The 21,179-nt window shown below is 43.3% G+C and overlaps 1 protein-coding gene across 2 annotated transcripts in view; it reads left to right on the plus strand.

Moving 5' to 3' along the window:
• Positions 1–21,179, plus strand: part of MEGF10 (multiple EGF like domains 10) — a 180,070-nt gene that overhangs the window by 122,151 nt on the left and 36,740 nt on the right. For both annotated transcript variants that reach the window (XM_040444369.1, XM_040444370.1), the window contains 5 exons: positions 3,895–4,107; positions 9,835–10,009; positions 11,347–11,467; positions 12,258–12,421; positions 15,066–15,168. In XM_040444369.1, the coding sequence (XP_040300303.1) occupies positions 3,895–4,107; positions 9,835–10,009; positions 11,347–11,467; positions 12,258–12,421; positions 15,066–15,168 (776 nt within the window). The remainder of the gene's footprint in view (positions 1–3,894; positions 4,108–9,834; positions 10,010–11,346; positions 11,468–12,257; positions 12,422–15,065; positions 15,169–21,179) is intronic.

Genomic DNA, 21,179 nt, shown 5'->3' on the forward strand with positions numbered 1-21,179 from the left:
TATATCTATATCTATATCTATATCTATATCTATATCTATATCTATATATCTATATCTATATCATCTATATCATCTATATCATCTATATCTATCTATCTATATATCCCTTATATCCCCCAAATGGAGCTAAGTCTGTTTGACAAAGACTTTTAACTCCGCTAACCTGAAAGGTATAAGCTACGTCATGATTGCTTTTATTTTCCAGATAGAACATGTCTGCTTCTAGAAAGATATCCTACCATCTGGTGGTTTCCAGATTCTCATGCAAATTCTTTTGAAGGGGTTAAAAGAGTGTTCTTCATGCTAGTGGGTCACCATGGAATCGCTCAGACCTTTGGGGTCCTTTCCTGTAACTGGTGCTTCATTAAGAGCTGCATGGAGAGATCTGTGCCTCAGTTCGGCTCTCTGTTAAGGTGAAGCCAGGATTGTCTGGCCATGCCTGTGTTCCCTATTAACCTGCAAGTGAAGAAGGAATGTGGGTCAGAGGAGGTAAAGTCAGAAATTACAGACAGGAATTGGGCTGGGGGGGAGGGGGATGCGGCTTTGGTCTCCAATGGGGGAACTTTCTGGTATCTAGGATTGTGGAAAACTTGGCTGTTTTCCAGCACTTTTTATATTTCCCCCAGAGCAGTAGTTCCAGATGCTTGAAAGGCAGGCAGCTGATCCATCGATCCCAGATTTAATGAGGAATGCGATTCTTTCCCACGAAATCATGGTTTGGCCCAATTATTCCAAGCCCCCTAGGGAGGTAACGTGCTCAAAAGGACCAGGCAGAAAGGAGCTGCCACCCCTTATATGCTAACTCACTTCCTTTTCCATCCATTTGTAACAAGATGCAATATAATAATCAAAACGGTATTAAAATAAGCCTGTGACCTTCATTGGTTTGGGAATTGGGGTTGTATTTTATTATCTCTACTTAAAGCTTATCCATTTTTTTCCAATCCCAGAGCATCATTCAAAAACAAAAATGAGGGGCGCCTGGATGGCTCAGTCGGTTAAGCGTCCGACTTCGGCTCAGGTCATGATCTCATGGTTTGTGAGTTAGAGCCCCATGTCGTGCTCTGTGTTTACAGCTCAGAGCCTAGAGCCTGCTTTGGATTCTGTATCTCCCTCTGTCTCTGCTCTGTCTCTCTCTCTCTGTCAAAAAATAAATAAACATTAAAAATAATTAAAGGGGCACTTGGGTGGCTCAGTCGGTTGAGCAACCGACTTCGGCTCAGGTCATGATCTCACGGTCTGTGAGTTCGAGCCCCGTGTCGGGCTCTGTGCTGACAGCTCAGAGCCTGGATGGAGCCTGCCCTGGATTCTGTGTCTGTCTCTCTTTCTGACCCTCCCCATTTATCCTCTGTCTCTCTCTGTCTCAAAAATAAATAAACGTTAAAAAATATTTTAAAAAATGAAAGAATGTATAAACTCCAAATTTCTATATTTCTGCTGTGGCCACTATTTATTGCTATATCTTTATCAGCCTCTCTGCTGTCTCTCCTAAGAACATCTATTACCTCTTTTACTAATTCCTAAGACAGTTTTTTTTCCCCCATTGTTCTGCCTGGGACCACAAAAACAACATTAAGGGCATGAAATTCATTGAGAATGATGCTTCTTTTAGATAAAGGGGCCAAAAAGGGAGATAAGTCTGGTTGACAAAGACTTTTAACTCTGCTAACCCAAAAGGTATAAGCTACCTCGTGATTGCTTTTATTTCCAAAGATGGAAAATGTCTACTTTAGGAAGGTACCGTACCACCTTGGTTTAGTAGATGGAAATAGACATAACTGTTATTCACAGGATTCTCTTACAAGTGCAACATTGATGAAAAAGAAAGGAGACTATGAAGTGAGCTTTACATATGGCTACTTCAGTAAGTAAAATTCAAATGGCTTTTTGCCATTTATAATACAAACTAGTACTATGTTTTATTATAGCTTAGAAGGGTAAATATGGTCCAGGACCAGTTATTATGGATTTTGTTTTCCCAAAGAAAAGGAAGTCTCTGCCAAGATAGGATGAAATATACACACTGTTTCCCTGTCATTTGTCAGTGGACAGACGTTTTTTTCCAGGCTTCCGATCTATACTCAGTTCACCCGCTTTTAGAGCTAAGCTTTTTACTAAGTTAAAATCATGGATCCCAAAGCTTCACATTTTGGTTAGTTTTCAAATCCATATAAGAGAGAGGAAGCAATGTTATTTCACCTTGTTTATCTTTATCTTTTGGGGACTGAATTGCAGGAAGATCTGGATGAACAGGTTGCATAGTTGTCTTGCCATCCTTCAGCCGAGCCATGACGAGGCCAAATTACTGTACTTCAGCATTTCTTTCTCTAAAGTTTACATCTTTAAGGAATAAACTAAGTGACTTGGCTTATTAAAGCTTCTTACAAGTTAAAAATAGAGTACCCTTTAAAAATACTCTGGTCTAAAAATAGGTATACTCCTGGGTAACCTTAAGACACACATCTGATTTTATGCTAAATGATAGTTACTACAGAACTTTGCTAATGATCTGTTGAGCAGCTGATCTGAAGATTTTGCCTCTTGACAAACATACCTAAAGATGGTCTTAAGAGTCAGGTGAAACCAAGTTTACCAGAGGCTCCTTTCCTCTTCTCTGTCTCATGAAATACATGCTAGAGCCAGGCCTGACCAGAAAAGTGTCAAAGGGATCTGGAGATTGATCTTCTACTCTTAAATAGAATCCCAGCCAGTCTTGGTATTGTTACTAATCACGCCCCATAAAACATAAGCAAACCTTGTGGAAAATGTTTGCTTTTCAGCCCCTTTGCCAGTGCCTTTAGGTATCCTTGAATTCATCATTTTGAACTTGCTGTTGGCATTATACTGGTCTAAAAAAATGCAGTGCTGACCTACCTTTTTGACCGTGGTTCCGGCATGACATGAGAGCCACATGGGAAGTGTCTGCTGATATCCACAAAGTGTACCCTACTTATGGCCGGCACTTGGCTGGACGAGACCCCATCTCACTCTCCCTTGGCAGGAAGTGCTCCTTCTGTTTCGGGAGGCTCCGTGAAGTCACCTTGCCAGGTCACAAAGAAACTTGGCTTCCCACCTGATCCAACTTATCCAGACCCTGTCCTTCCTGTAGGACCAGACTTTAATGTTATTATTTACAAGATAAAGTCAATTTGGGGGACCGGGTATTTTTTCCTTGCTGTTGGTCAACCCTTCTTACGGAGGACGATACCCCACTTTGCAAAAAATTTGTGCTAGGAAACTCCGTGAGTCTCTAAATCTCCTGGCAAGATTTCCCCAGGTGGAATCAAGGAAACCTGATAGGTATAGCTCTGACTTCCCTGGATCTAAAGAGGACTGTGTTTATTAAAGGCATAACTTTCTAAATGAGGGGCAATTATTGTCATTCAGCTTTGAAAAGAGCAGACACATGGCTGAGATTAAATACTGATGCCACCGTGAAAGCCAAGAGAATTAACATTGTTTGAAATATGCCACAAAGTTTTATCGTTAAAATGGGGAAAGCATCTATTTCAATATTTTAATTTCCTAATTTGGGCAATTACTCTTCTCCCGTTTTCGGTATCTCCTCAAGTGATATATCTGTATCTGTGTCTATATCTATATGTCTTTAGCAAGCACGAGGTAAAAAATGTTCTTCCTGTGGCAAGTTCATAATTTTATTTTGGTTTCGTTTTTGTTATTCCTTTGAACAGACTCATACTGCTGTTAATACTATCTGTAGCCAGAGTGATTCAGGTTACTGCTTTTATACCTGTAACGGGACTGTCGCGAAAACAATGTATCAAATGTGAAAAGCAGGTTCAGTTTATACATCACAAAGCCTATCAGAATGGACTGTGTATTTTTACACGGCACTGACTAATCTGTCTTCTGCTCTCGCCTCCTGCTTGACAGGTGCCAGGACGAGTGTCCCGTTGGCACCTACGGAGTTGGCTGTGCGGAGACCTGCCAATGTGTCAATGGAGGGAAATGTTATCACGTGAGCGGTTCGTGCCTCTGCGAAGCAGGCTTTGCTGGCGAGCGTTGCGAGGCACGTCTGTGTCCAGAAGGGCTGTATGGCATCAAGTGTGACAAGCGGTGTCCCTGCCACCTGGATAACACTCATAGGTGAGGGTTAGCTGCCCCTGGAAGGATGTGTCCTATTACAGTTTGAACTGCAGTGACCACTCTTTGGAAGGAGAGATTGACAGGGGGATGCCCACGCTGAGACCCTTCCTGCCTCTGCATCATTCTGGGGAGGAGCCGCTAAGTGAGTGGAAGAATTCTTTACTTAGTGGGTGACAGTCCAGGCCGGAAGTGCTCAAACTGGTAGAGGCTCTTGGGTGGATATCAAATTCTATTCTCCATCGATGGCCATTGCCAAAAATTAAATTTGCTGAGGTTCGTAGAATGTTTCCCTAAGAGGGGGATTCTGTGACATTCCCTTAGAAGCAAAGATGCAATGAAAGACATGAGTTAAGCCCAGTGTAGTACGTAAAAGTATCCCAAAAATGGTTCTCACTGCAGCATCTTTGACATGACAGCACATCTGTGTAGAAAAGAAGGGTACCAGTGGAAGTTTCGTAAAAGTGTTTCGCATGTGGCTGTCACATGTGAAATATGTTTTCAGAATTGATTACTCTGACATAGGACTCACAGGGGCCTTTTAGCTCAAAACGTTCTCGAAGAATTTAAGAACAGGAAACCATGATCCCACCCACCGTAGTGTTCCTTGCCTACCCCTGAAAACATCTTTCTACCCCATTTCTTCCTCTCCCTCCCCCAAGGACCACATACTTATCACTTAGATTCTGGGTCTCCTTTGCAGACTGCCAGAAAAGCTCGGTCTGACAAAAATGTAGTGCATTATATAGCAGTTCAAATGTTACAAGAATTACTTATTTGAATTCTGCACAGCTGTTACTTCGTTTATGCTCCAGAAAAGTAACTTGTGGCCACCTCAAATCTCAAATGCAGAAAAGGTAAATGTAAATAGAAGTGTGCGGTTGGTCTCTTCTTTAAACCATTGTTAGGAACGAAAAAGCAGACTTTGTACTATAAGGGAGCAAACGAGGGAGAGAGAGAGAATATTTGGAATACATTTTAGTGGGACATATCAAAGAAGGGCATTCATAATGTATCTCAAGCAACTTTGCAAGCTGCTTTAATCAACTTTGGTTTCTTCATTGGAAAATGTTGCCACTCTTTACGTGACAAGGTTAAGTAAACAGTTGGCGAGTGAAAATGCGTTTCCTGGAAACCCAAGGTTCCTCTGAACCAAGAGATATAGAATCTTTGTATTAATTAAAAATCTAGCTTGTTCATTTTACCATTTAAATGTGTGTGTGTGTGTGTGTGTGTGTGTGTGTGTGAGAGAGAGAGAGAGAGAGAGAGAGAGAGACAGAGAGACAGAGAGACAGAGAGAGGGAGAGAGAGAGAGCGAGCAAGCTAGTGGGGGAGAGGGGCAGAGGAAGGGAGGGAGAATCCCAAGCAGGCTCCGTGCTGTCAGTGCAGAGCCTGATGTGGGGATGGATTCCACAACTCTGGGATGATGTCCTGAGCTGAAATCAAGACTCGGGCGCTTAACCGACAGAGCCACCCAGGCATCCCAGCAGTTGATTTTTTGCTTGACTATTTGAGCTGGGCACATCTTGGTGGTCCTTCTGCTTTTCTCCTGGTATTCAGCCGGCAGATCAAGTAGAGGTTGATTGGTTCTAGAATTCCCCCCTCACTTGTCTACCATTTGGCTGGTTGATGGGTGCCTGAACCACATGTCTTCAGCAGCTAGCACCTTAACCTTGGCTTTCTTTCATAATGCCTGGCTTCCAAAAGCAAAAAGAGGTGGAAGAGGCCCCAACGTGCAAACACTTTTCAAACCTTTGGTTATCTCATATTTGCTAACATCCCTCTAGTCAAAACAGGACTACACCAACTACAGTTTCAACTGATAGGAGGAGTTGGTGAAGAATGTGTGGCCATTGTTATTTTTGCAGTCTATCATAGGGTTGAAACTAATTTAAATCTATTTATGAGTGACATTTCTGTTTTCAGGTATAGCCCTATTATAGAGCCTTAAGACATTCGCTGTGGCCTGGACTTTTCAGCTGAAAACTAGCTTTTATGGTGGAAATGATTTTGAACCGGAAAATAAAATTTGAAATTTATTAAGATTCCCCACGGGATATGTATATTAGGTCTTATTAATAAGGACTTTTAATAGCTGTGGGCAATCAGGATGTGCCTATTTGCAAATGCCACATAATTGTCATTACATTTGAGCATTAATAACATCTAAGGAAATGAATAAAAGGAAGTTCAAGGACTCATTCTATTTTAGCCAATATTGTATTGGACCCTTGTAATAATTTGCTGTGAAACTGAAAGTTTTACCAGAGCATTTGTATCTAGTTACATATGTGATGAAATGATAGGTATTCCTATACATGTATAATCCTATTTTCAGATACACAAAGCAATCTGTTCTGTAGAAAGAAAACGGATAGCAGCCTCCAGTCTGCCGCACTAACATCAGCACGTAAATCTCATTACCAATTAAGCTGCCTGCCTGAGAACCCATCAAATGCCTCCAAAGTGCTCTGGCTTCCTACATCTAATTACAAATTACAGAATACTAATTTCGGTGTCAATCAATCTGAGAACCAGTGTGCTGAACTAATACTCACTAGGGGGCATTGAATATCAATTTCTGTGTCTGCCTGTAGCTTAGTTCAATTCCCTGTCCCCAGATAATCTATTTCATTTAACATTTATGTCTATCCCATGAATATGACTTTCTACTTTTCAATGTAAAGTAATAGTTTCTACAAAAAGATGTCCTTGTAACAGTATGTTGAAATAACGTCAACGACTTCAACCAATCCATGGCTTGAAATATTTCTTTTCCTTTTCTCACTTGTCAGAACTTTATGAAGCTTTAATTTAAATTTGTCCCTGCTTTTGCACAATACAGGCTTTTATTGCTCCTGCTGTCCCATTGATCTGTGCTAAATCCTAAATTTTAGCCATTTTTTTTTTCCATAAGTAGCCCACCTAGCAGGTTGCTACCCAACTTTTTCTTTGATTTAAAAACAAATAAATCTGGGTTCGGTTTTGATTCTGCTCTACCTGTGCTGGGCTTTGAACAAATTACTCTTTCCAGGTCCCTGTTGCCTTATTTACAAAGTGGGTGCATACCCAACACGTAGAGTAGTTTTATTATCTTTAGGTATTAAACGAAATAATGCACATGGATTGTGGAGCATGATGTTAGCTCCTATCCAGGACTCGGTAAATGCTAGCTGCTGGCCTATGCATTGATTTACAGTGTCATCATAAATGTCACGTAAGTGAGTATTCCCTGAAATTCATGGTGGTTCCCTTTCAGCCACAACGTTGATGTTTTAAAACCTAATTCTAGGGTGAATCTTGCCTTTCAGTGCAGGTGTGCAGATTATCATTCAGTACTGCTGGATGACTCGGAGATATGGGGGAAGTAGATCCATATAGGAAAGCAAGAATTCACAGTCAGATCCCACTACCCCTCAGCCAAGACATTTTCACTCACTTAATCAGTATTTGCTGTGCACCCACTGTGGGCTGGGGACAGATAATAAAACATGCTTGATTCTTGCCCTCAGGGAACCCCCAGTGTAGAGGGGAAGGAAGACATGGGTCGAATGGAGAGGGCCAGGCAGAGAAAGGGGAAATGGTACTCTAGTCATATGGAATAAACAGCCCACGTGATGGCGTGATGGCTTTACATTGGCAACGCTCAGTGCTTTTTTTTTTTTTTTTAATGATTTTTTAGTGTTTATTTTCGAAAGAGAGAGGGAGAGAACAAGCAAGGGAGGGGCAGAGAGAGATTTAGGCACAGAATCCGAAGCAAGCTCCAGGCTCCGAGCTGTCAGCACAGAGCCTGACACGGGGCTTGAACCCACGAACCATGAGATCATGACCTGAGCTCGTCAGACATTCAACTGACTGAGCCACCCAGGCACCCCAACACTCAATGCTTTTATCAGTGAAAAGAAATCCATTGCAGTTAAGTGTAGTAATAAAAAGAGAATAATGACTAAAGAAGAGGTTGGGGAAGTAGGCAGTGGCCAGATAACAATGACCTGTGGGCTGTATTTAGGGTGATCTTATTTCTAGGGCCACAGGGACTGTTTGCATTAGGGACTGTTCTCTTAACGTAATTATGAAGAATTCCCTCTTCACTCTTGAAAATGTCCTGGTTTAGGGGCGCCTGGGTGGCGCAGTCAGTTAAGCGTCCGACTTCAGCCAGGTCACGATCTCGCAGTCTGTGAGTTCGAGCCCCGCATCAGGCTCTGGGCTGATGGCTCAGAGCCTGGAGCCTGTTTCCGATTCTGTGTCTCCCTCTCTCTCTGCCCCTCCCCCGTTCATGCTCTGTCTCTCTCTGTCCCAAAAATAAATAAACGTTGAAAAAAAAAATTAAAAAAAAAAAAAAGAAAATGTCCTGGTTTAGACAATAAATGACACAGTCACTTGAGCCATGTTAGCATAGATTTTGTTCTAAGTGTAGTGGGAGTTTTTGAAGAGTTTTAACAAGAATGATAGGATAGCATCTACTTTTTTGGGTGACAAGGCATGAGTGAATGCTGGTGTTAGAAGGCATAAGGCTCTCCCAATTTTCAAAGCTAGATGGCCGTGGCTTCGGGTAGCATGGTGACGGGGAGGAGGGAGAGATGATGGTGGAGGCAGGGTATTGGGTTCTAGTGATGAAGTAGATAAGTGGAATGAGGGAGGGGTTACCAGGAATAACTCTGAGGTTCTGCTTTAAACAACTGACTGGCTGGTGGTGCCGTTGTTCCGGTGAGGTGATTGAGAGTAAACCCTGGGGAATGAAGAGAGGGAAGAACAGACTCGGTATTTGACATGCTAAGTTTGAGATGACGGTGCCCGGTGTTTGCTCAAGGATAAGGGGCAGATAAGTAGATCTGAGGAGGTCTAAGTAAGACCTTGACACTCAAACCTTGACTTGACACTCAAACCTTTCTAGCTGGAGTTACATCTCAGCCTTCCTCTCTCCCAGCAGATCATTCTTTCTAAGAGTGGAAAATCTATGGGTTGTCTTCAGATGAGAGTCACTTACCAAATGTCTGGATGAGACAGTGGGTTCTGTTGTTGGCGCTCATTAATGGGAGGGGGTTTATCTCCACCGGGGGGAGGAAGACCGTCTTTAACAAACAGTGTTTCAATTGTGAGTGGAGCCTGTTTGATGGTTGAGATTCTCCTGTGGTGAGAAGCACATGTGTTTTGCATGCCACAGAGCGCCCTATTGTGTCAGCCTCACCAACGCCTGCCTCTCGGCGCAGCTGATGTGTCCATTTGCTCTGGAGTGACAGCTGGCCCCCTGGCCTGTCAAAGCAGCTGCTGCTTCAGGTAGGGACAGCTGCGCCACCACCAGGTACAGGGAAACGAGAGAGGAAACAGGCCGACCAGTCCACTGCTTTTGGAGTCCCTCGGCCATCACCCTGCTTCACTGATTTGGTATTGTTCATTGGACGGAGTCATTCTTGAAGCCTTCTCATCTAGTTGACCTCTCGCCGAATTAGCGCTTTCAGTTTATGAAAATCACAGTGAGTTCCAGACAAAAGGATGTGGTTGTGATCGTCTTCCTGTTAGAGCGTGATGCCGATTTCACGCAACATTTCTGCGGTACCAATCGGGTTTCAGCCAATTAATTCAATCATAGCAAGCCTGGGAATGAAATTTAAATTACTGTGCATGGAATCACCCACCCCTGAATTGCTCATGGCTAAGGCGACATTTGCATGGGCCTTGGGTGTCATGTTTACCCGGGAGTGACTTTCTCCTTTCATCCGTGTCTCTCAGCTGTCACCCCATGTCTGGAGAGTGTGCCTGCAAGCCGGGCTGGTCAGGACTCTACTGTAATGAAACATGTTCCCCTGGATTCTTCGGGGAAGCTTGCCAACAGATCTGCAGCTGCCAAAATGGGGCTGACTGTGACAGTGTGACTGGAAAGTGCACCTGTGCCCCGGGATTCAAAGTGAGTGGCTCTGGAGGGAGGAGCCGAGGGGTACGACGTGGAGCATACTGATACCATATACCGTATGTGACCTTTTCTGACGTACAAACAAAGGTGCTAAAATCGGTCACATCATTAGCAAGAAAGAGAGTAAAGAGAGAAGTACTGATAAGAAACATAAGTCATTCCCTTAGAATAATGATGGGAGAGCAGGTAAAGCTATAAATGTAGCATTGATATTAATGATTTCCTTAATATATGTCATGGCTTAATATATGTCATATATATATGGCTGTATTTTAATTATTCCTTACATAACTATTTGTTTCCTTACACTATTCTTTTACTACGTTAGATAGACAACAAAGGAATGACTTTTCCAAGTAGGGTATATACTATTGTTAATGGCTTTTGTCTTAACCTCGTGCAATTTGAAGGCACAGAATGTATCGAGTTAGTATTTATTGTGTATTTGCATGTGATGGTTAGCACTTTGTAAGTTTTTCAGTGCCTTTGAGAGTCTAGACCTTGCACATATATATGCCTGTGTGCCAATAGAGCAGAATTTTGCCTAGTTTCTAGGATTTCTTAGCTACGCGTTAGGAATCTTTGTTTTAAAGGAAATGGCCTTGAGTATTTTCTCCCATTTGAAAGAGGACAGTATTAACCAATGAAGACATTGGTGATTATTCTAGAGCATATAATGTGGAGTGAGTAAGTGATAAAGCCTCAGAGTTGAGAGGATCTTTCCAGGTTTTTTAACCTATGTCAGTATTCTTTGCTGGAGCCCTGAATTAGCCTTGCGTTAAGTCTCTTCTGTTTTGAGAGGAGATGACCTCCGGGCATCCTTGATAGCCCACTTCTGTGTTTCAGGCTTATTGTCAGATAATAAATTGAATCATGCTGTAGGCGGAGGGTATGTTCTGATGCTTTGCTTCACCCGCTAATCATATTGCACGTTATACAAAGAAGTGTAGGGCGCTATGCCATTTAGTGTATAATTTATATTTATGCATATTTATTTATTGACTGTAATTTGTAGTTTATTGTGCTATATCTGCTCGTCTGAGCCAGGACAAAGGGGTTTGTATTTGCTAGGAAAGGAAGCTAATGAAGGCAGCAGGCTTTTTTCTATTTAATAACAGCCCCTATTTAATAACTGTATCCTAAACAGGCAAGCTGGCATTGCCCTTGAAGCTTTAAAATTTGCATACTGGTGGCATTTTGCAATTTTAAAAAACACAAGTGTTAAAATTAGAGAGGGATTATAATTAGCATTGTCAAGAGGTATTTTTGTTTATTTGTGTTGGCCATATTTCATTCAGTATAATTGCGTTTTCCTATCCGTGCCTGTCTAGGGAATTGACTGCTCTATCCCATGCCCGCTGGGAACCTATGGGATTAACTGTTCCTCTCCCTGTGGTTGTAAAAATGATGCTGTCTGCTCACCTGTGGACGGGTCTTGTACTTGCAAGGCAGGTAAGTGGGTGAATGAGTCTTTTAGCTGATCCTTATCCTGGTACCTCTGAAAGTCACGGGGAAGAAACCTTGACTCGGGTTCTGGCTTCAGCCGTGCCAACATTCAGCCTCTAAGCTGAGCCAGCCCCTTGTCCAGGGTGGGCTCTCTTAATTCTCTGAGCCAAGAGAAGGGGTTCATATAATATCTCTGAGGTTGCCGCCAGCTCCAGAAGTCTGGGAGTCTCTGTGCTTTGGGTAAAAGTGAGCAAGTAGACATGTATCCACACCCCTAAATTGACGGGCCCAGAGTCACAACAAGACATGCAGCCAAGCTCCAATGTTATGCGAGGGCCAAACCGTGTCTAACTGTTGTTGCTGCAACAGCCAGGGTCCTGGGTGCTCACTGTTCATTGGTTACTGGCGTTTGCTTTAAAGATGAGGTTGCTCTTTCAAACGCTAACCTTCCTTTACCCTCCCATGTAAATATTTCGCTTTCTCAACTGGAAAAACACTCAGCATTGTGCATTATGCATCACTGCACTTCACAGGCTCCCCCACTCCGTATCTTCTCCCAGTAGCCCCATGGCACTTCTTGGTGTTGGCATCCTTGACCCATCATACAGCAAAGGTGGATTCTGGGTACCGCGGTCATTGCCGATGGAGGCTGTACATGGCAGGGCCACGGCTCTCTGTGCTGGGGACCCTGCTGTGCACCTCCAACATGTCTACAGGGAAACGTGGCTTGCAGAGGCTCGTCCACACTCCCCGCTGCTTGTGTTTGCTCCATGCTCTGGCGTTCTTGTCGTGGCAGGCTGGCACGGGGTGGACTGCTCCATCAGCTGTCCCAGCGGTACGTGGGGCTTCAGCTGTAACTTAACCTGCCAGTGCCTCAACGGCGGGGCCTGCAACACCCTGGACGGGACGTGCACGTGTGCACCCGGATGGCGCGGGGAGAAATGTGAACTTCCCTGCCAGGTACGACTGAACCAGCGCCCCAGCTCGGAGGCCTGCGGAGTGTTGGCTCGTGGTTGCAGTTTTCCTGATTTCCCATGTGCGAGTGTGAACCCAATGAAACTATTAGAAGAATTGAGGTCTTTGAACTCACCTGGGCCGTACGGTTGGAAAAGGGGCAGACGTGGAAATCAGTTAGGTGGCTCTGCGAGAATCACTCCCTTCTTTTCCTTCATCTCTGCCCTGGTTCCCACCCCCACCCCCACCGCCCTTTCTTGTTTTCTCCATTCTCATCTACCCATTTTTTTGTGGCAGCCAGTCAACAGCGTTTGTCAAACACCCAGCGTATACCTGTCAACTCCCCCAATATTGTGTTTCCATTATCATGGAAATCCTCCCGCCTCTGGGGTGGAAAGCGGCAGGGGATTGAAAGGGGGTGCTGACCGGAGTCACAGAAATGCTTGTCAAGGTGGTGAAAGGTTTAGAAACAACCGTCTGCTAACATAAGTGTGTCCAGAGTCACTAACAGCTCCAAAGATTTGCCTTGTTCGATGCTGACTCTGCTCCCTTGACCTACTTTAGAGGTACTCATAGTTAGAAATCCCCCGCTCTGTCTACCGCAGGCAGGCAGAGGCTGCGCACAGGACACACGTTCCGCAGTAACAGGCCGATTTCTCTTTCTTCCTCTGAAGCCCTTGGCCCGTTTCTTTGCCCTCTTTTTCATTACTCTTTCTTCTTCATTTTTTTTCCTCCTGAGCCATTAAGCATTTTCTCAGTGATGTGTGTTCTCTGCCTCCGGGAGAGATGGCGAGATGATACCATGCCCCACCCCTGAAGTGGGCCCCTGGCGCTGGGAGCTGCTTTTCCCCTGGGCTTCCCCCTCATCAAGTACAACCCATTTCCCAACTAGAGAGCATCCCACCCTGGGCTATTCCTTGCCCTCCAACCCCCTAGGACAAAGTGAAGTTAGCTTTGCTGCCTCTCATCCACCAGTGAACAAATTATCCGTGCTCTGAGATGGGCTTGAGAGTACCTTTCGCTCCCAGTCTGATTATAGACAAAGAGAGCAAAGCCCCTGGCATAATCTTGTCCTTTTTTTTTTTTTTTTAAATATATTAGATGCATTAGAAAATTCAGTGGAAGCTGATGGTGGTTTAAGTGGCCCATATGGTGGCAAAACTAAATGCCGTGGAGCCCCAGAAAACATTAGTGGGGCCTAATTTTTATTTTAGTAAACCCTAGACAAATGATTATGCGTTCAGACACCCACAGCCTGTTTTATGCTGGTTCTCAGGTTCCTCGCCCTTGGTAATGGTGAATTCCCTGAAGGTTTATGGTATCCTTCCTCCGTTTATCAGGATCTGGCCTGAAAGGGCGGGGCTTGTATAGGCAAAGCTGTCCATATTCCTCCCATGGGCTAACTGGTCACGTCCACAAAGAGTTTTGTCTCTGTTGGACCCAAACTGATGCGCTTGTGAAAACTATAAGGCCTGGGAATAGACCAGGGAGGAATATTTGCCAACAAGTACTCCAGCCTTCTATTAGATGGAATCAGAATACATGGGTTGTTTAGACTTCTTCACGGAGAAGAGGACATTAATTAGGAAAAGTAACAGAAGATTTTCACTTCTCCTTACGGTTCTTGGTATCACCTTGGCAGTTTATGGAAATGAACTTAATTCAACTAGCACTATGATTTTCTTTTAATTTTATTTCTTTATTTTTAAATGCTCATTTATTTATTTTGAGGGGGTGTGTGTGCACATACAAGCAGGGGAAGGGCAGAGAGGGAGGCATGGAGAGAGGGAGAGAGTGAATCCCAAGCAGGCTCCGTGGAGCCAGCATAGAACCTGATGGGGGGCTCAAACTCATGAACTGTGAGATCATGACCTCCATGACCAAGAGTCATGACCAAGAGATCATGACCAAGAGTTGGATGCCTAACTGACTAAGCCCCCCAGGAGTCCCAATTTCCTTTTAAGTTTAGAGCTTCTTTATGTGAGTCAGTGTCCTCCCTTTCCACCATCAAGTAGCATGCCTTATAGGGAACACTGAACTACTGTATAAAAATCTCTAGGAGCAAAAGAAAAAAATTTTTAAAATTTTTTTAATGTTTTTTTAATTTTTTTTTATTTTTGAGAGAGAGACAGAACATGAGTGGGAGAGGGGCAGAGAGAGAGGGAGACGTAGAAGCCAAAGCAGGCTCCAGGCTCTGAGCTGTCAGCACAGAGCCCAATGCGGGGCTCGAACCCACGAACCTTGAGATCATGACCTGAGCCGAAGTCAGGCATTTAGCTGACTGAGCCACCCAGGTGCCCCAAAAGAAAATATTTTTATGGGTGGTGGCTTAGGATAAGATAAAAAGATTCTGTTAATTAATTAGCATGTTTACATGTATTTGCATATGTGCCCATCAGCCTAGTGGCATAGTTGGTTTCATCATTCATAGGACCGACCATGATTTTGTTGGACAAAAACTACAGTTTGAGTGACTTTAAAACACTGCCTCCTCCATTTGGGGGGCTGAGAAGACACGGGAAGAGGTGATTATAATGCATGCTGCTGAGAGGTGTTTAGGAAAGGAGATCCTGGATCTGAAGTCGCTGAGTGAGGTCCCTGTCGTCTCTCCCTGTGGATTTCCATGACCTCATTGCTGTCTCCCATGCAGGACGGCACGTATGGGCTGAACTGTGCGGAGCGCTGTGACTGTAGCCATGCGGACGGCTGCCACTCCACCACGGGCCACTGCCGCTGCCTCCCTGGATGGTCAGGTGAGCCGAGGACCGCTACTTGAATCGGGAAACATGCCAGTTACACCTGGTGCTCTCCCTTGCTACTTTCCAGAAATGCACACGGGTCAGCTTTTCAGAGAAGGAAAAAGGGTAAAGTCTCCAGTCAACTGCCACAGTTTTACCCAAGAAGACCAAATTAATCTGTAATCTGAGAATGATTTCTTTTTTTGTTGTTGTTGTTTTTGTTTTATTTTTGAGAGAGAAAGAGAGATAGAGTGTGAGCCTGGGAGGGGCAGAGAGAGAGGGAGACACAGAATCTGAAGAAGGCTCCAGGCTCTGTGCTGAAAGCAGAGAGCCTGACACGGGGCTCAAACTCCCAAACCACGAGATCATGACCTGAGCTGAACTTGGGCACTTAACCGACTGAGCCACCCAGGCACCCCAGATGACTTCTTGTTGAAACATATAGGGGCAATTCTCTTGAACCTCATTTGAAGATCCAACTGTTAGAATTCAGGGCAGCAAGAGGGGAAAATGTTTTTGCTGTGAAGGGTTTATCAAGGCTTCTGTGGTATTTTTGAACTTTGAGGAAAGAACGATTGAAATAAACCACAAGAATATAACTAAGTTCACCTTGGTGAGGCAAGAATGTTAAGTATTAATATTAATATGGTTAACCTGCAAGTATTAAAATATTCATTGCTAGACACGAAAGCTTTAAAACTTCCTTTTTCTTATAATAATTCTTAAGTCATAAATTTCCTAATATGATTGAGTGTCCGTTTTGTGACCAAAAGGCGGAAGTTTCTCCTTATTAATATGGCTTCATGGTTCTAGACAGGAAGTTTACCAAACTAACAGTGGACTTGGAAAAAGAACGACGTTTTTGCTCGTGATCAACAGACTCGGGAGAGGAAACTAAATGCCCAAGCAAAGAGAGATCTTGCTTTTCTGTTTCTTACATCAAGTCAAGCCTATTTTTAAAAACAAAAATGAGGGGCGCCTGGGTGGGTTGGTCGGTTAAGCGTCCGACTGCGGCTCAGATCATGACCTCACGGTCCGTGAGTTCGAGCCCCGCGTCGGGCTCTGTGCTGACAGCTCAGAGCCTGGAGCCTGTTTCAGATTCTGTGTCTCCCTCTCTCTGCCCCTCCCCCGTTCATGCTCTGTCTCTCTCTGTCTCAAAAATAAATAAACGTTAAAAAATTAAAAAAAAAAACACAAAAATGAAAACAAAATCCTAAAGTGTGAGCAGAATTTTAAAAGCTTATTTAGGAAAATTACAAATGGGAGGGCACCAAGAAAATTATTGAACATTGGGATGAATGAACTGGGTGTATTTGTGAGCATTTCTTCTGAAAGTAAAATAAAATGTTGATTGCTAATGTGCCATTTGAGAGTGAAGTGCTGGGAAACTAGGGACCAGAGGTAGTTAGATGAACCAAAACTCTCTTTTCAGAATTCTCATTCGAAGTCATCTGTGTGTGTGTGTGTGTGTGTGTGTGTGTGTGTGTGTGTGTATGTTTGTATATGTTGTGTTTGTATCTAAATATATTTGTATCTATATTTAGAGAAGAGAGGGAGACTTGTAGGGCAGAACTATCTCCGTATTGGTGATTCTTCAGTACCTTCCAACATGGTTTCTTAACTTGTCCTCTAAAAGAGAAATTGGTAGTAACAAGCCAGTGCCCCTTTTAGTGATGGTTCATATTTTGAGAACGTGGACCTTTCAGAGGAGAGTCTTTTGCATCCATACCCGAGATGTGACATTTAGGAAATTATGGAGTCAGGGTGGTCTTACCTTTTAGCAAAAATGCATAAAAGAAAGAACGAAGAAACAATACGTAACGTTTTTTGAATGCTTACTGCAGGCTCGCAGCAGCTCTGTGAGGTAGAAAATATTTTTCTGTCTTTTTTACAGACAAAGAAACTGAGGCACCGAGAAGTTGAGTGGCTTGATCAAGGCTGCAGGGTCAGTAAATGTGAGAGACAGGATTTGCACCATTGCTTTTCCAGTGCATCTCCAGCTCTCTTAATTACTGCACCCTCTGCCATGCACAACTTCTTCCAGAAAGTGCTGGGGAAGAGGCAGTTAGGTGGAGATTGATTCTGAGCATGGATGAGGACTTCTGAGAATTATATGACAGGACCTGGTGATAAGTGCTGATAAGCAGCAACCTCTTCGTGTGTGTGTGTGTTTACATGTGTATATATGTATATGGAGAGAGAGAGAGAGGCAGAGACAGAAAGATATACCATAGAATTCACCTATTTAAATTGTATAATTCATTGGCTTTTCATATGTTCAAAGAATTGTACGACCATCATCACTATCATTTTTAGAAGATTTTCATCAATTCATAAAGAAACCCCATTAATACTCACTAAAAGTCATTTTCCATTTACCCCCAACTCACCACTAGGCAACCTTATCTCCCTTCTCCATACCCTAGGCAACCACTAATCTACTTTCTGTCTCCATAGATTTGCCTCTTCCGATACTGTATGGATTCATGGAATATGTGGTCTTTGGTGACTAGCTTCCTTCTCTTGGCTTGTTTTCAAGGTTCATTCGTTTTGGAGCATATTATCATTCTTTCATTCCTTTTGGGTGCTGGCTAATATTCCATGGTATGGGCAGACCACATTTTATTTGCACATTCATCTGTGATGGACATTTGAGTTGTTTCCACTTTTTGGCTATTTTGGATAATGCTGTTATGAACATAGTACAAGTTTTTGTCTGGATGTGTGTATAGTTGGTATGTATTCGGGGGTGGAATTGCTGGGTTGTGTGATAACTCTAAGTTTAACTTTTTGAGGAATTGCTACACTGTTTTTCAAAGCAGCTGCTCTGTTTTACATTCCCACCAGTTATGTGAGGTTCCTGTATACTCACCAAAACTTTTTATTATCTGTCTTTTTGATTAAAGCCATCCTAGTGGTGTGAAATGTTAATTCATTGAATTTTTGATTTGCATTTCCCTAATAGGTGATGATGTTAAGCATCTTTGGATTTCATTTCGGCCATCTGTATATTTTCTTTGTAAAAATGTCTATTCACATACTTTGCTCATTTTTTCATTGGGTCATTTGTCTTTTTATAGTTGAGTCATAATATTTCTTTAAAAATTTTTTTTAACATTCATTTTTGAGAGAGAGAGAGAGAGAGAGAGAGAGAGAGAGAACAATTGGGGGAGGCGCAGAGAGAGAGAAGGAGACACGAATCTGCAGCAGACTCCAGGCTCTGAGCTGTCACACAGAGCCCGACGCAGGGCTCGAACCCACAAACCGCAAGATCATGACCTGAGCTGGAAGTCAGATGCTCAACTGACTGAGCCACCCAGGCACCCCAAGTTGTAATATTTCTTTACCTATTCTATCTATATATTCCTTATCAGATATTCCTTATCAGATTTGCAAATATACCCATTCTGTGTGTTACTTTTTCACTTTCTTCATGCTGTCTGTTTCCATAGAAAAGTTTTTATTGTGATGAAGTTCAGCTTGTCTGTGTTTTTTCTTTTGTTCCTCGTGCTTTTGGTGTCAAGTCTAAGAAACCATTGTCTAGTCCAAGGTCACAAAGATTCGTGCCTGTGTATTCTTCTAAGCATTTCAGAGTTTTAGCTTTAACATTTAGGTCTTTGATCCATTTTGAGTTTGTTTTTATATATGGTGTGAGGTGAGGGTCCAACTTTGTTCTTTTGCATGCTGATATCCAGTTGGTCCAGCATCATGTGTTGAGAAGGTCATTCTTCCCTTGCCCCACCCTCACCATCTTGATACCCTTGCCAAAAAGCAGTGGCCATAAATGTGAGAGTATTTATGTCTGGACTCTCACTTCTATTACATTGATATGTGTGTCTATCCTTATGTCAGCACCATGCTGTTTGGATTATTATAATTCTGTAGAAAGTTTTAAAATGTGAGAAGTGTGAGTCCTCCAACTTCGGTCTTCTTTTTCAAGATTGCTTGGGCTATCCTGGGTCCTTTGAACTTCTCTATGAATTTGAGGGCCAACATGCCAATTCCCGTGAAGAAACACTGTGGATTTAATGAGGATTGAGTTTATAGATCAATGTGGGGAGTATTACCAACCTGACAATACACGTCTTCACATCCTTGAACGGGAAATGTCATCAGTGACCTCTTCAGCAGAGTCTCTCAGTCCTTTGGAATTTGGTGAGAGCTGCTTTGGCTTCTGACAGGAGTAAACTGAGATGAGCTGTCATGTGCTTGATTTCTAGTGTCTGAGAGCTACCTTGGGAAACAGACCAAGGCTGGGGTCATGGACTTTTTCTGTCAATAGGAGTTATCCACAAACACAAGGACTCCCTCACCCTCTAGCTTCTCCTTGACTTGCAAAAGCTGAGATAATTCTGACTTCCCATTGTGAAATTCCACCTCCCCATGTTTCTGCGGGGCTCTCACTCAGTGCTACAACTACATGGCTCTAGGGAATAGACCAGATTTTGTGACTTCCCTAGGCTTCTTGAAGTTCTCAAATTGAATGACCGGTACCAAGTTCTCTGTGACCACAGTGAAGTTAAATAGCATTTTGAACCCCCTGGCAAGTTCAGAACTTTTCTAACAGAGAGGCCCTGTCATCCATTTGGGACCATGCTCCACCAAATCCACTTTTGTTTTATGACTTTAGAGGATGTGTGAGGTGTTCTCGAACACACGAGTCACTGCTCAAGTATCTACCTGCTTTGATGATTTAGAGCCAGACTGTGAAATGCATACTCTAGTCTACATGAAAAAAGCAGGAGATATGATTTGGCCTGAAGCCAGCTAGAAAATGTGTTTGTTACATTCCACAGTCTGGGTCATGGGGTAAGACAAATTATCCCATCTGGCCTTAGACCTATGGAGCTCCTGCGGGAATGCAGCAACTTTGTCACACAGCATAATCTCGTAATGCTCTGTCCATCTGTGACTGGTTGCCCCACTGTCTCCTTGCTTCATGGCCCCAGTGTCTCATTTCTCTGGGTCTTCTGTGTAAGCTGTTGATCTGTGAGGATCTAAGATTGCTCTGAGACTTTTTTTTTTTAAAGAGAAGTCATCCACCACATTCACAGAACACACTTGGTATAAGCAAACGTAGATAGAGGAAAAGAAGGCTACTGGAGCTCCAGAAAGCACCCTCCAATTGCACAAAGAATTGTTTATTTTCCCAAAAGGAAGGAAGAGTAGACTCTGTGTAATTTACATAGAATACCATTTCATTGTCAGCCCTGGGGAGACCCAGAAATTTTTATCAATAAACTTGCTTTTGAGTAAGTGCCTCGTAAGAATGTTTCTCAACACAAAGAAAGCCTTGCTTTTCATTTGGATACCAGGTGCAGGTCCAGATAAATAACATGAGCCTAAGGAAGTAAATGATTCGGACGCCTCTTCTCCCTGTTGCTGAGATTGCTTTAGCTGAGATGTTAAGTATCACCGGACAAGGTAGTCATGTGTAGATTAATAGTGGGGCTTCAATGCAGTTGACACGGGGACTGGGCTCTTCCCCTGACCAAATCAGTAAGAAGGCACAGAGTCACCAACAGTGCTGGGTCACTGAGCACGCTGTGGGGAGCTGCTCATCAGTCCTCTGGGTTTAAAGCCAGAGATAAGGGAGAGCTTTATCCCTTTTTACGAAGAAATTGACACGTCTAAATTGAGGAAATCATATGCCAACCCAAGAGAATCAGCTTGCTTTTTCATGGTTGGGTTCATCCACCACTCCTCATGACTTTACCATCATTTCAATGTTTGGTTGGCTTTTTCTTTTAAAGGAACTGAGACTCTATTTCTATCATTGATATTTCCATTTTACCTGGTTCTAAAACAAGTTTTCAAAATGTACAGCCGTACAGATTACTCAAAGCAAAAGGTACATCTGACATCCCAAATACTACTTCCAAAAGAAATGTACCATTAAAAAAAGACAAGGACAGGGGCGCCTGGGTGGCTCAGTCGGTTAAGCCTGCGACTTCAGCTCAGGTCACAATCTCGCGGTCTGTGAGTTCGAGCCCCACGTCGGGCTCTGGGCTGATGGCTCAGAGCCT

This window comes from Herpailurus yagouaroundi, unplaced genomic scaffold (assembly GCF_014898765.1).
Source record: "Herpailurus yagouaroundi ecotype Mexico unplaced genomic scaffold, PumYag 192, whole genome shotgun sequence".
Lineage (NCBI taxonomy): Eukaryota > Metazoa > Chordata > Mammalia > Carnivora > Felidae > Herpailurus > Herpailurus yagouaroundi.